Below are 15,264 nucleotides of genomic sequence, written 5' to 3' on the forward strand. Positions count from 1 at the left end.
TATTATGAAAGTATATTAAGTTTGTACAACATCCAAAAGGAAGATGTTTTCCACCTAGCGCTATCTAATGCCTTCGCAAAGATTGTAGATAGCGGCTTGGTTTTTTAAACCCTTTTAGGGTACATAAAGTAGCATCTTGATTAGACTCAAAGGACTCATTGAGAGCTATGAAGGTCCCTTATTCAAAACTTGAGTGTTTCAAAAAAGACCAACTATGCCACATAGCAACTAGATGGATTATATTCCAGGCTTTGAGTGAGTCTTCATCAGGCCACCCTTCTCCAAACAGGATCAACTCAAGCCCAATAGTGTTGTTGAAGTTCATAGTTTTTACCCTTTGCTTAAGCTTAACTCAAACTTGCTTTGTCTCATTGAGTTCTTTAAATAATTGTTCAATTATTAGTTCTTTGATATAGAATGCAAGCATAGGTCTTGGTCCACTTACTCAACCATACCCTATGGAAAAGGAGCACTTGAGCACCCTCTAGTTTAGGAAGTTGAGTCTTGTTGTAGAATAGTCCCACTCTTTCCTTAATACAATGTTGACTTGGATTCTATCTTACTATGGTAGTCGTGGTTAATCAATCCTAATTCTAAAGAGTAATGCAAAAGCCACTTGACCAATAGGGTTCAATTGCCTTTAGGATGGGGTTGTCGAGACCTCTACTCACACCCTTTTCACTTAATATACTAAACTAGCTTTAGTTCTCCAAGTAATTTATATTCCGCTATTTTGACATATCCAATCACCTTCCTTCATCATCCCATTACATAAGATTTTTTACAAGATCGTAAATGTACAATACATCAATAAATGTATCACTAAGAAACTAGTTACTTTTTATTAGGGCTTCGTTTTGTTATTTCAATCCTCATAGGATTTTTGACTCCCACATATTCATCATGTCTCTTGTCTAGGGTTTAATGTCTTTAATCTCGATCCTAGCTATTGATTTTACAAAGTTTTTACATCTTGATCATAGGTTGTCAATGGATTTACTTGAACCAAAGCCTCGCTCAGCTCCTTTGTATTAGGTGATGAAGCAATAGCAAGCTTGGTCTTCTCCACCACTTGGTTCTCGGCTCTTAATTACCAAGCAAGTCTCATTTTCTTTGGCTTTACCTCGGACCCTATGGTTAATCCAATGGTTGATGGCACATGGTTAGTCCCATGAACTTAATTATCATAGCATCGCTTGAATCTTATCATAATCTTGATGATAATAGTCTAGTAGTTATATGGTTATACATAGAAGAATGAATCCGATCTTTTTCAAATAATTCTATTGATAAATAATAGTTTAGTAGTGTAATGTTATATCGACATAAGAGGCAACTGTACTTGTTAGTTTGATAGAAAAGGTTGATTGCTTCTTTGTTCATTTGCATGGTGGAATTGTTTATATCTTAAAATCTTTGATTGCGTCTCTGTTACACATGGGCTCCTTTCTTGTACCTCTCCTCTTTGGTATTACAGCAATTTGTGAATAACATTTTCAAAGTGCCTTAGAGAATGTAGCCTTGATGGGTTTTGCCCAACAAATCAAAAGATATATGAATAAAGGAAAGTCAACAATGTGGTACTCCTTTTTTCCTTTTGTTTTCATTTTATTTTCTCTTATCTTAATTGTCTCTCTCATCCATAACTTTCATGCTCTCTCTCTCTCTCTCCCCCCCCCCCCCGCGCCCCAAAAAAAAAAAGAAAAAGTATGAGGTGTTGCCCTTTTGTATTCATTGTGGGAGGGAGGAAATGGGGCTATTAATAGGAGGGCAAGAGGGAATGGCTACTAGTAGTGGTTTTATATTATTGGAGGGAAGGGGATATGAATTGGAGGGCCATCAATTGGCAATGGTCCTTTCACATCCTCATTAATCCATTTCTCTCATCATCATCTTCTTTCTTGTGTACAACATTGTGCGAGAAGGTTGATAGTGTTTGTGTTGATTTTATTTGTTGATGTATTAAGCAATTGGATGATGGCGATGATGGAAACAATGTGAAGATCATCTGTATCTAGTAGAAACTCTTCGAAGTCTTTTTCCCCAAAAATTAGGTTTATTTTATTAAGGTTTTGACTTTAGGAGCTCATTCATATATCCAAGAGACTTGCTAATTACATGAGTCAATATGTTACATATAAGATTGGCACAAATGTTTAGCTTGTGTAATCAAATAAAAATCTTAAATAACTACATAAGCATAGATAGCAAGACATTTAAGACGAACTATTAAGAAACCCAAAATTCCCTAATCCCTCTAGGAAGGACTTCAAAAAATCCTACTTAAAACTTACAAAGTATGTTAGTCCAGTAAAGACTATTCTAAAGATCAATCAACTTCAAACTAATATAAGAAGCTTAATAGATTGGGCATCTCAAGAAGGAAACTCCTCAATCTCAAAATTTAGGGGAAAAGGAATCATGAACCTTCTTGCTTATTGGCCCTTGATAGGGAGGTATATTAATTTTCTATGAATTAGACAAGCCTTAGATCTCGATAAAGGAATATAAATTTCTTGTCCATCAATAGCTACTTGGTGACCACTACAAAAGGATAAGCTCAATTGAACTCGAAAAGCTTGCTTTCATTCCTTTAAGGCTAAACTGGTTGATTGATTACCCCCTACTACTTGCAAAGGAATCTTCACAGAGGTCTAGGAAATTGATGTTGATTGCCATGACATGATCCATCATCCATATATTCCAATTAAGAAATTTAAATAATAAATACACAATATTGGACCCATCCCAAGGTCCTTCACTATATTGACAAATTAGATGTTTAACTGAAAACTAATTGAAATATTTGTTGACAACTAAGTGGTATGAAGGCCACCACAAAAAGGAACAATCCTCCTACGTTAATGGGGAAGTGGTAGGGCTCTAGTCATAATCTATGGTGTCAACTACAATGGAGGTGAAAACCTTTGTGATCCCCATGCTCCAAGTATTGAATGACCCAGTTAAAATTATCTAGTGTAAGTGAGCAATGTATAGAGAGAACTACTCTACAATGATGTTATGTTTCCAAAAAATTATTTGACTCATTATAGTGTCAAGAGCCTAAATAATGTGTCAAGGAACCCTCTATAAAAGATAAAATAAAGAAGTTATTCCTATATGCCAAATAGTATGATAGCATATTATGTTTAGAAAACCAAAGAATCTCTCATTTCAGTTTGGTAAGAAGTTAATATGAGCATCCTCGATGGATGTAGCCTACTAGTGGGTGGATCCCATCTGTTGAATAGCTTTCCAAAGCTTCATGGATGTAGTTGATTGCCTAGGATTACATGAGAATCTTTTCAACTCGTCTTAAGGGAATGATGTATAGGGTACCAATCCTCACGATCGGGAAAATAGTTGGTGCACTTTATCAGCCAAGTGCAAGTCAATCATCCTACTCAAGTGCTCTCCAACTCACCTCAACTCGAGACCTCTTGATATGTTAGACATTTGCCACATCCACTATGAGGTAGTCTAAAGATTTTAAGATGATACCAAAGCACCTACTGTTTGACCTCCTTTCTAGTTGACTTAAGGGATGGATTTGTCACACATGGTATTAGAGCAAATAAAAGAAATAGAATAATTGTTGATTGTATTGTTAAGATAATTGTTTCCATTTATATAAGTGTATAGGCAATTAGTTATAATTATTTGGTCCACATGTCCATGACTAGTTGATAGGAGACTTGATATTCAAGATTGTGTTTATGATTGGATGAAAATCCTTGGATTATCAATTTTAGTAGTGTGCATAGTATTGACAAGGTGGTCATGCCATCAATCCTTCATCTTAGACGAAGTTAGAATGTCCACTCTATTTGGAGATTTAGCAACAAGCATTTTATCATCAAGATTGACAACATTGCATATCTCCTTAATGATGTGTAGAGACTTGTTGTGGTTGAAAGATTGAAGATTTTTTGTGCCTTTTGGTTCTATATAACTTCTCATCTTAATGCTCAGCTAAATAAAATTAGCCAAATTTGTCTCAAGCTCAATAGGTATACTCAAAAGTAATCGAGTTAATACATCTTGATGGAAGTATAGTGCATCAGCCTATTGAAATGACTCCTAAACGTATTGACGATATCCCTAAACTGTCATAAGATATTATAGTTGTAAAGGTTAAGAAGGCTCCTTGTGATTATCATTTTATCCCCAAACTTTGCATTGTCTCATTTGTAGTTGGCTTTGAAAGGAATGGGTATGGATGCACTGTGAAAGAAGCAATGGCACAAGATATGGAGGCTCAAGCAATCTTCTTCTTCATCATCTTCATTCTTCTCAGACTTCCATTGTCAACTAAGTGCACACGAAGTATCCCCAAAAGTGATAGATGCCTTTTGACCTTTGAGTCACTTCACACACTGCTTCTACTTTATTTATGCATACATAGGATATAGACTTAACCTATGTCTATTTCTCAACAGTCCCCCTCAAGCATAGAATGAGCTTGTAGATATAATACCCTAAATGCACTTCTAAAGTACTCAAACTTATCTTTATCTAATGCTTTGGTAAAGATATATGCAACTTGGTCTTTGGTTTTGACATGTACTAAGTCTATCTCTCCATCCATAACCTTCTCTCTAATGAAATTGTAATGTACTTCAATATGTTTCATCCTTGCATGGTTGACTAGGTTTTTTGGCATAATTGTTGGTGGATCTCCTATCCATGATACCTCCTTTCTAGTCTGCATTTGTGTATCTAAACAATGTTGGCTTGATCCCTTTCTCATAGAACAAACCAAAGCTAGTGGTTTTCTTCACATATCTCAAGACTCTAATCATTGCATCCAAATGTGACTTATAAACATAGTAACATTCTCAAGATATTGACCATCATCCACCATCTTTATGTTTTGATTCAATGGTATATCCATTGACATAGATGTTATCATTCCATACTTCTCTAGCATCTCCAATGAGTATTCCCTCTGTACTAACCAAACTCCATGTGGAGTGCCAATCACCTCAATGCCAAGAAAGTACCTCAATAAACAAAGGTCCTTGATGTCAAATTCCTTTTGCAATCCATACTTTCTTCAGCAATCTCTCTTTCAAGAGTACATGTAAGTATAAGATAATCAACATAGATAACCATAACAACCATTCTATCCTTTGTATGTCTTACATAAAGTGAATGATCATTCATACATATAATCAAATTTCAAAATCCCATGAACGACATGTCTAAACCACATCTGTTTAAACCTTTGCAAATTCACATGCCTGATCCTTTTATGCCATAGTTCTACATATTTATCTTATCCATGCCCTATCTCAACATACATCAAACTTTGTATAATGGGAGTTCCTGCATCCAAAGCAAATAACTTGCCTTTCTTTTGACCACAAGCTATAAGTCTGCTAGGTTTTCCATTCTTGGACCCCTCAAGGAAGCAACCATACTTGTTAAACCTTACTTGTAGTCCTTGATCAACCATTTGACCAATTGAAGCAATTTTTTTGTGATAGTAGGAATATACAAAACATCCCCAAGCTTTATGTCTATCCCACCTCTAGTCACCAAGGAAACACTAATAATATGTGTTATCTTATGCAATGTGTCATCTCCTATAACCACATACTCTTCAGTTTTTCATTTGCTACTTTCTATCAAACCATTTTACATGGTGTGTCATATGGTTTGTTGCTCCTAAATCCAAAAACCAATCATGCTCTTTTGGAGGATAGCTTTACACGTGGTCATAGTACCTTTAAATGCACATAAATTGAGTTCGACTAATATGATCAACATACATATGTCCAAATACTATCACATGTACCCATACATCATGCCCATATGTCAAAAATTGGCTCCCTAGCAAGAAATAGTGAAAACAAAGCTTTAACGATGCTCATAGAATCCAAAAAGCATCAAGATTGGGTCTAAAATTGACCAATTTTTGTTTTTTTTTTTCATTCAATTTTTCATGCCAAGAATGAAGTCCCAAACAAGCTCAATCCATGATAATTTCTAAATTTTTTTTTGACATCTTTTCCCTTTCAAACCGAGATTCGAAAATGACATAAAACCAACCTTTAAACCACAAAAGAACTAGTTCCAATCCTTGTAGTGTGAATAGAGACACTTTGAACCGGTTCCAAAATAGCCAATTCAAGCCTTTGCTAGTGTGAAACTAGAGTTTCAAAAGAATTGGTTCATCTCCTCCCAAGGGTGAACACCTCAAAAGGTTAACCAGTTTAATACGTGACAATATGAAAGGTTTTTTTTTTTTTTTTGGGGGGGGGGGGGGGGAAGGGGGGTGTAATCAAAGAGTTTTAGCTAAGATTTATATTTAAAAAAAAACTTTAACCATGGCGATTTGGGTCAATTTCGCCGTTTTTGAATAGCGCTAATTTTGCTAGATCTTTTACGTGGATTTTTAGATTCTATAAAGAACATCCTCTCATCCTCTTGCACTAAACGATTTGTGAGCTTTAGGTTCTATAGCTCTACCACAACAATTGTCAATAACCTCTTCTCTTTCTCTTCTTTGCCTCTATCATTGAAAGGTTGCCTCCATGGACAAGCAGGCCCTATGCTTCAGTAAGTTGCCACTGAGCTTGTTAATCATAAGCAAGCCGCGAGCTTAAGGAACCCTCTTGCTTCCAAAAACCAATACATGACTCGATTTGAACCCAAAGATAATCAAACCCTTGTTGTTGTACATCCAATTGCAACCTTCCATGGCTCCCAAAATGCATTCCAAGTGAGCTCAATAGCCCTTGAATCTGTGTACCTACTTTCGACTGGATGAGGTGAGGATTTGTACCTAGTTTACTAGTAGATAGCAAGCTTCCAATTTGATATAGACCTTGATTTGTTGCGCTCTTCAATTCAATCTTTCCATCTCGTAGTCCCACTCTAATACCAACTAAAAGGAATGGATATGGATGCACAATAGAAGGAGCAATGGTACAAGATATGGAGGCTCAAACAATCTTCTTCTTCTTCTTCTTCTTTATTATTCTCATACTTCCATTATCAACTAAGTACATACAAAGTATCCCCAAAAGTGATAGATACCTTTTGACCTTGAAGTCACTTCACACACAACTTCTACTTTATTTATGCATACATAAGATATAAACTTAACCTATGCTTGTTTCTCAATAGGCTTATGCCAAATTGATGTGTGCATATCTCATGTTTATATGAGCTATGTATTTATGAGATGTAATTTCTTTGTGTATGGATGGATTTCCATTTAGGTTGTAGTCTTGGAATTATTCCTAATGAGGCTACATTTAAGATAATAGACATGATTTTCATCCCTCAACACCTTCAATATCCTCAAGTTGAATGGTCCCAATCTCTATATATATATATCTACACACACACACACACACACACACACACACACACACACGCACGCACGCACGCACGCACGCACGCACGCACGCACGCACATACATACATATATGAGAATATATCACATTTGACTTATGAAAGATTCAATGGGTAGAAAAGATCAAGCTAGCTTGTCTCTTTATCTTTCATAGGTCCCTTATTAAGATCTAATGGGCAGAAACGATCAAGCTAGCCTACCTCTTTATCTTTGATAAATCCTCCTCAGTTCAATGATTTGTGACAAAAGTGAATTCTTAACCCTCAATCATAGGGTAACTCCAAGGCCTAACACATTCCTTCTTCATTGGGCACTTGTTGGCTTACAAATCACCCTCTCAAGATTAGAAGATTGAACAACTTTGTGACCTACCACATTGTTACCTCGGATCAAAGAGCTTAGATGAGCCATTAACCTATTTTGATGTAACCCTTGTACAATCTCATGGTGAAAATTCAAACTCTAGCAATGATAGAACTTAGGTAGGAAACATATTCAATTACAATAATACTAATGTATTTTGTATTTCAAGTTGAATCATGCTAATATAAATATTTCTCTAGTTAATAAGGAATGCTAAGTACTTGAATTATTAATAGTGCAAACCCATTTAAAGTTGTAGAGCTAAATGGTTCGTGATTGTGAACTAGTAAGTGATCATTTTTGGCAATGTTTCTTGGTATATCAAATGATGCATATGCCATGTTTCCACTTTTGAGATTACAAATAAAGAGACTTGTTTATGAAGATCCTTAATGGTATATCAAGTGATGTATATGCCTCCTTGCCACTTTTGAGATTACAAGAGTATTGTTGTCATTGAAGATATATTTGGCTTTTTACCATGAACTGGTGGAAGGATTTCATCAAAATAAGTTAACGGCTCATCTAGGTTCTTTGATGAGAGGTAAAGGTAATGGTGTGGGAAGTCACAAAGTTCTTCAATCTTGTAAACTTGAGAGGGTGATCTAGAAGCAACAACCGCCCAATGAAAAGGAATGTGTTAGGCCTTGGGATGATCCTTAGCACCTTAGTCTTATGTGTCCCTGAATGTAAATGTCCTAAAATGCGATATGCTTTCAGAACCGTTATTCTGAACGAGGATATATGAAAAACCTGCGATGGAACAAGAACTGTCGGATGATCCAACCTTGGAAATCTTAGCTCTAACATTGAACGACCACGAATGTGGGTTGTTTTATCGTTTATGGATTGTGTGTGTATCGTAGGCTGTAGGGTAGGGGCCCTTGTGTAGTGATTCGTGAAGAGGTAGGTCGGTGGTTTGGAGATCGTGCATTCTTTCTGACACACGTTAAAAAGAAAGAGAGAACGCATGCTTCATGCGTAAGGCTGGGCCACGAGAGAGAGAGAGAGAGAGACGCGGAGCGATCATGTGCGCGCACTACCAACTCTCTCCAAATGAAGACGGGCTCGCTCCATCATGTTGTTAACATGAGAAGCAAGGCTGCTGGGACCATCATCATACTCCAGATGGCGGCAGAAGAAGAAGAAGAAGAGGCGTGCAACCGTGAATATGATGACGCCGCTCGCGATGTCGTAACATTTCAGCAGATGCAAAGGCAAACATGGCCGACATTGACCTCAAAGAATGATGGATTCCTGCGGCAAGAAGACATGATGGACGCACCTGAACAAAATATGGTGGCACATGAAGAAGGGATAGCACAGCGCTAGCAAAAGACCTGCAAGAGAAAGCTATGGTGTCACGTGAAGAAGCCGGAATATCACGGGGTTAGCAAAAAACCCTGTCAGAGCTAAGTATGGTGTCGAATGAAGAAGGAATAGCACTGAGGAGAGGGTGGGAGTAGCAAGAATGCATGTCTCATTTCACAATAGCGTGCAAGCTTCCCTGTGAAAAGAGGAGGCCTGTCCAACCATGGACGATTATCCCCCACTCCAAGCACCTCCTCCTTCCTCCCCTTCTTCATTCCTTAACGATGATCCTCAATGTGCAGATAATTTCAGCCTCCAATTCTCTCTGGCCTTGCAAGTACGTGTCTTCCATCGGTTTAGCATATTGTTGGGAAAGCCTCTCGTTTCATAATCATAGCTTTGCCCTGGCTGAGGGCCTATGGATTTGCAGGAGCTCAGAGATATACGGCCGCACCTCTACTCCGCAGCAGAGTACTGTGAATCAGCCTACCTGTACAGCGACCAAAAGCAGGCGTATGTTCTTGCCGTGTGCGATTGAAAAGTCTTATGCCATAATGTCTGTCAGTTTGAAACTGATAAAAGCTGCAAACTCCATACAGGGTTCTGGAGAACTTAAAGGACTACTCTGTCAAGGCCTTGATAAATGCAGTAGACCATGTTGGTACTGTGGCCTTTAAGATGAACGAATTGTTATCTCAACGCACTACTGACATATCTGTCCTTGATATTCAAGTGTCGTGTCTGACTAAGGTAGTGCAATCATGACGAACTGTTTTATTCTATCCACTGTCTACTGCCACAGGTCCCTGATTCCCATTATTTTCTTGTAGCGGCTTCAAGCATGTTATGAACAGAGAAACAATGAAGGCCTCAAGCAGTACCAGAGAGTAAGAGGGCAGCCTAGACGGCACCACCACTACGTTCTAACAGGTCACTGCTACTTCAAAGTTCTAACAGGTCACTGCTGTGCAAAAGTTTATAAAGTCAAAGTCTGATCTCATGTACTTGATTATTCTGAACTTAAAACAGATCACACTAGTTCTGAAGTTGCAGATGGAAAACAGTCAGAAAAGTTTGCACAACCAGTGCGTCGTAAGAATGGTACATGCACATGACTCAAGTACTGCAGTTTCAATGTGAATTCAGGTCAAAACGATTTTGTAACTGTGCTTGCATCATATCCTTCTTTCTTGACATACATTCCCATTGGAATCTGGCTGTATCATGATCATTTTCAATGACTGCAATAGGAATAGATGCAGATGCATAGATGACAGCACGGATACACACGCGCACACATGCTTCTGGTGACCAATGTTGAGATTTATACCAATGTGGCATTATTTTGTGCTTCTGAGACACATGCTGTCAAATATGCATATGATGGGAGGGCTCATGTGCACACACAGGGAGGGATGTGTTGCCCATTGTCAAGTTTGAATATATGTGGGGGGAAGGAAACAGTGACATTATGTGTGTGTGTGTGTGTGTGTGTGTTGGGGGCGGGGGGCTGCATTAACCTTAGCAATGGTCTTTTATAAAGGATAAAGTTGTATCATGTCTGAAAAAGACCGTAGTGATCCATGAGAGTTGATGTGTGTGTGAGACAGAGAGAGAAGGAGATTGCCCAGTAGCACTTTGTTAAAAGGAAGCTTAAGGGGGAAGGGAAAAGGATAGGAGATTTTTGGGGGAGGAGGGGGAGGGGGGGATGGGATGCTACCTAAGTCGTGATTAAAGGAGTGATATTGTTTAATTAGTTGTTGTCACACATTGGGGTAAGAGGGATGGAGTGACAAAATAAGGGAACTCGTTGTATACAACAGTAGGAAGAGTGCCAAAGGAAGCATCTCATCTACTACTAAACACGAGCCATAAAGGATGAGTCACTAGACTAGGACAGGTTTTTTGGGGGGTTTGCATTAACCTTAGCAATGGTCTTTTTCGAAAAAGAAAGTTGTAACATGTCCAAAAAAGACCATAGTGATCTATGAGAGTTGGTGTATGTGTGTGTGTGTGTGTGAAGAAGAAGGGGGGGGGGGGGAGGAGAGGGAGGGAGCTGCATTAACCTTAGCAATGGTCTTTTTCAAAGAATAAATTTGTCATGTCTGAAAAAGACCATAGTGATCCATGAGCATACATCATGTCCATTGAACAACATATATTGTTATGAAGTACAAAATGTCTAGAGGACTTGTCTATAGGGAACTGCCTTCAATCCTACCATGGCACAAGAACCTCCATCAATGATAAAGATGGTGACATGTGCCTGAGTAAATGACATATTTACGCATACACTGCACCTACATGCAATCACGTCCCTTTAGTTCATGATCCTTTAATTCATACATCTATATGAATAGACTCGATGATGACTTGATGGGGATTGTGTTTTTGCCATGCTTGTAGTTAGCTTTCTTGCTTTGTCTGATGGTTGGCACAGCCAACTCTTGAAAAACCCTATCGTGTTATGGCTCAGACGAGCAGACAAATAGCAGGCATGCCATTAGTTTTGCAGCTACTAGTAGTTATCACGTGACATGTCATATCACATCAATTGATTTCACTAGCTCTTCACATGAGATATAGGTTAGTCATCACCATGGCCCCTCCACCCCCCTCCAAATGAAACATTATGTATGATACATCATATGTTATATTGTGCTACATGACATTTTATACATCACACCATTCTCCGCACTACACATTTATGGTCAGGGCTTGTAATCCACAGTAAAGTTTGACAGTTATTTATGACCTGTACAGACAAGCAGCCTAATGAAATTATAGCACTCACAAGTTATCCTTTAATTCCATTGTAAAATTAGAAGGTCGCAACAGTAGAGATGCTAAAATAATCAGTGAGAAGCTATTGTTGGCATCCAACTTGTTGTGAGAGAAGTATTAAGTTTTTCTTTGATATTTTCCAGAACCCAGGATTGGAAAGTCTCTATCTTGGCATTTGTTAGTAGACAATTCACCTGCTTCTTCAGGGAGCATGAGCAGTTCACATCCTGATAGGTAATTTTCTTGAACCAAGTCTTTCAATGATTAAAACAAGTAAGATATTCAGAAGTTATCAGTCTAATGTTATTTCTGTTCCTCTTTTAGGGTATTGTCCACTAATGTTGCAAATGATAAGCAAAGCTTTAAAGGTCAGTTTTTTACTGGTACATGAAAGAGTAATTAGCTTTTAAAATTTTCTATGGAGAGATATTTTTTAAGTATGTGCCACTACTAAATTTCAATCGTGAAAGCTAGAATCGTTTCCTCGTTCGTTATCCGGCGGGAAAGCTTTTGGTCAGAATTCTCCATCTACTACACCAATAAAAGCACCCCATCAGGTAGCAACACGCTCACTGTCTGATTATCATGGTAATGTGTAGAGAGTTTGGATTGGCTGCTTTGTGGTCTTCTCAGTTTATAGACTTCCACTTATTCCTGATATGGCATGCTTTGTGTACCTATTTGCTTTATACCAATCAGTCTGATGATTATTAAGCAGTTGTGCTTTCTCTGTCCCGCTTAGTTCCCTCTCACTACATCTCATGAAGAACCTTTTTGCATGTGTTGAAGTTTCCCTTTGTCCCAGGTGTTTTTACCCCTTACTGCAGCTAGTTGGAAGTTTTTTGTGTGCACCTATGTTATAGACCACACATACGCAAACATCTGAAAAGAGAAGAATAGTACACATCCTTGAATAGAGTTGGGGAAAAGTTATGACCTGAAGTGAGAGTTTCATTGTGCTTTTGCTGTTTGTGGCCTGCACACTGATTTGGGGCAACCATGCTTCTGCACCCATACTCATATACATATGAAAAACAGATGGGAATAGCAATGGAACTACTACATCATTCTCACTAAGGGAGCAGAGTTAGAAAGTCGCCTATAGAGGGACGTTGCCATAGCTGTTTTGTTTTACACATTTGCACTCAATTCTGTTTCTCTCTAAGGAAGTTTTTGAGCTTGGAGGCTTCTGGGATGCCTTGCAAACCAGCTGCCATACCATATCAATGCAAAGCGTCAATGATTGTATCCACATCATGCTAGGAGAAAGGGAGAAGTATTAACATAAGCCTTTTTGATCAAAGTTTTGCCTCCCTTTTGATGAGGGTCCTTGTCTAAGGAGGCAAGTAAAACTGCACATGAGGGATGATAAACCATTGTAGAATTAGGAGTTTCACATGTTAGGGCCAAGTTGATAACTTCCAATATTCTAGTTTCTGTTATTTATGGAACACTCATGACTCAATGTATTTGTTGGATGAGTGTGGCTTTCCATCCTATAGGATACACAGGTGCTAATGATCTGATATGGCTGCAAATCTGTCCTAGCTGAAGTGAAATGTGCCAAATCATAAGAGGTGAAAGGCAAAATCTTAGATTCATGTCCAATTGTATCAAATAGAATCCCCAACTCCAGCGTATCAAAATCATTCAGAGTCCATTTTTCAGCACATGCACACGTCTAAAGAGATCCAATTGATCCAGCTAATCAAAACCATTGCGATATTCACAAGGCACGTGGAAAAGAAAAAGTTATGCGGACTTGAGAACAAAAAAGTAGCATTTTTATTCACAGCTTACTTGGGGTTCCATCAGACATTGAAGTTTGTGTCCATGTCTGCAATAGGTGCACTGATCCTTAAATTGTGTTGATTTCATGCAGGCTTCCTCTCCACGGTCTTCAAGGTCATTGCTATCTTTGATTTCTTTTGACGAAAGCAAGCAGCCCCAGGCCACACCCACACAGAAGAAACGTATGCTTTCATCTTTGCTGAGCAGAAACAGAAGTGGAAGACCAAAAGCAAATGATCCATTTAACATAACCAGGCATTGATTTCTGTGTCACGAAGCGTGCCAAAAATTCTGAACAGAACTAGTAGTTTACGTACACAAATGCTCGTGTCAAACTCATTTTCAACGCTATACATGTACTGTATTGCTAGGAATCGATCTTCATATTTGAATCTTCGTGGGGCCAAATATGTTTTTTACTCGAAAATATCTCAGGAACGGATAAAAGATACAGGTGTGATAGAAGGCTGTGTATTGGCATTTCACAAAATATATCTAAAGCTCTTTTCAAAACTAGTACTGTTAACCTATTCTAAGCGAGTGCCTTCCATTGGATCTGCCCTCCTTGCATTTAAGGTCTGGTCGTCTATTTGGAAAGATTTTACCCTCCAGTTTCTGGAAAATATGCACACGCAAGGATTCAGCTTATCACTATATTTTGACCCTAACATCATTCATGCAATGGGTCGTATTCCTTTGTCTTCACATTCAAACTTGTGATTGGTCCCGTTAGCATTTTATATTTTTTGATGGGCTAAGTGTTGAAGCATGTCATCTATTTAGAAGCCCTTCCCCTTTATTGGTCTGCCTTTGCAAGCCTTAAGAATTCCAATTGATTTGTGCCAAGCATTTTTTATGTTCTGTTGGGTATCAATGATCTTCTCTCACACCACACGATCTAGTTAGCACAATGTGGTCTTCCTTTGTCTTCACATTGGATCTTGTGATTTGTCCCACTATCATTTTATCTTTTGATGGCAGTGTTGAAGCATGTCATCCATTTATAAGGCCTTACTCTTTATTGATTTGCTTTTGGAAGGCTTTAGTATTCCAATTGATTTGTGCCAAACATTTCTTATGTTCTATTGAATATCAATGATAATGTCTAGCATTCACCCCCATATAGACACAAACTTTGCCCCTCTTCGCAAAATCTTCTTGCACAGAACATAATCTAGTTATCACATTGTGGTCTGCCACATTAAGTGCACTTGAGCTCTTGAACGGTCTGCCATAACACCTCCCTATAGTCAAATGGTCTAGTTAGTGCCTCACAATCTCCTCCCATGTGGAGCAAGGACAACACCTAGGAGAGAGGGTTAGACTAACTCCTGCCTAACGTTGAGATACACCCAAAGACCATGGGAGGAATGCTTATGCCCTAAAGTTTGCAACTTAGAAGTAGAGGATATGTTCTTGAAAGACTTGCTCGCCAAAGTATGTACATGCATAGTGGAACTAGGATTGAAGTTGGGAATGAAGGTGGCTACAATTGATGGGAAGTTCGTCAAGATGAAGTCAAAGGAATTGACAATTGACGTGCAAGGTGTGATATAGAAGTAATTAGAAAAAGTGACATAAATAAGCAAGGTAATGGTTGACACCATCTTTTCATCACTCAATGAAGTGGTAGGAAGAAACCTAAGGAA

General features: G+C 38.3%; 1 protein-coding gene across 1 annotated transcript; it reads left to right on the forward strand.

The window, feature by feature from the left end:
* The first annotated feature begins 8,574 nt into the window (after positions 1-8,574).
* LOC148037940 (putative protein ABIL1) lies at positions 8,575-14,009 on the forward strand. The gene is made up of 9 exons (XM_087676973.1): positions 8,575-9,377; positions 9,471-9,553; positions 9,640-9,790; positions 9,871-9,970; positions 10,070-10,141; positions 11,968-12,058; positions 12,149-12,192; positions 12,299-12,381; positions 13,707-14,009. Exons 1-9 carry the CDS (start codon positions 9,264-9,266, stop codon positions 13,875-13,877), a joined length of 909 nt encoding a protein of 302 aa, XP_087533099.1. The 5' UTR covers positions 8,575-9,263; the 3' UTR covers positions 13,878-14,009.
* Positions 14,010-15,264: the final 1,255 nt, after the last annotated feature.

Source organism: Lygodium microphyllum, chromosome 4 (assembly GCF_053477565.2).
Source record: "Lygodium microphyllum isolate KBCC chromosome 4, Lygodium_microphyllum_v1.1.10, whole genome shotgun sequence".
NCBI lineage: Eukaryota > Viridiplantae > Streptophyta > Polypodiopsida > Schizaeales > Lygodiaceae > Lygodium > Lygodium microphyllum.

What these genes read in the sequence shown, in the direction of transcription:
- LOC148037940 (XM_087676973.1), top strand. Translation starts at nt 9,264, where the DNA reads ATGGACGATTATCCCCCACTCCAAGCACCTCCTCCTTCCTCCCCTTCT. An exon ending in AATTCTCTCTGGCCTTGCAA is followed by an intron (nt 9,378 to 9,470) that starts GTACGTGTCTTC and finishes ATGGATTTGCAG; the next exon opens with GAGCTCAGAGATATACGGCC. An exon ending in TGATAAGCAAAGCTTTAAAG is followed by an intron (nt 12,193 to 12,298) that starts GTCAGTTTTTTA and finishes CGTGAAAGCTAG; the next exon opens with AATCGTTTCCTCGTTCGTTA.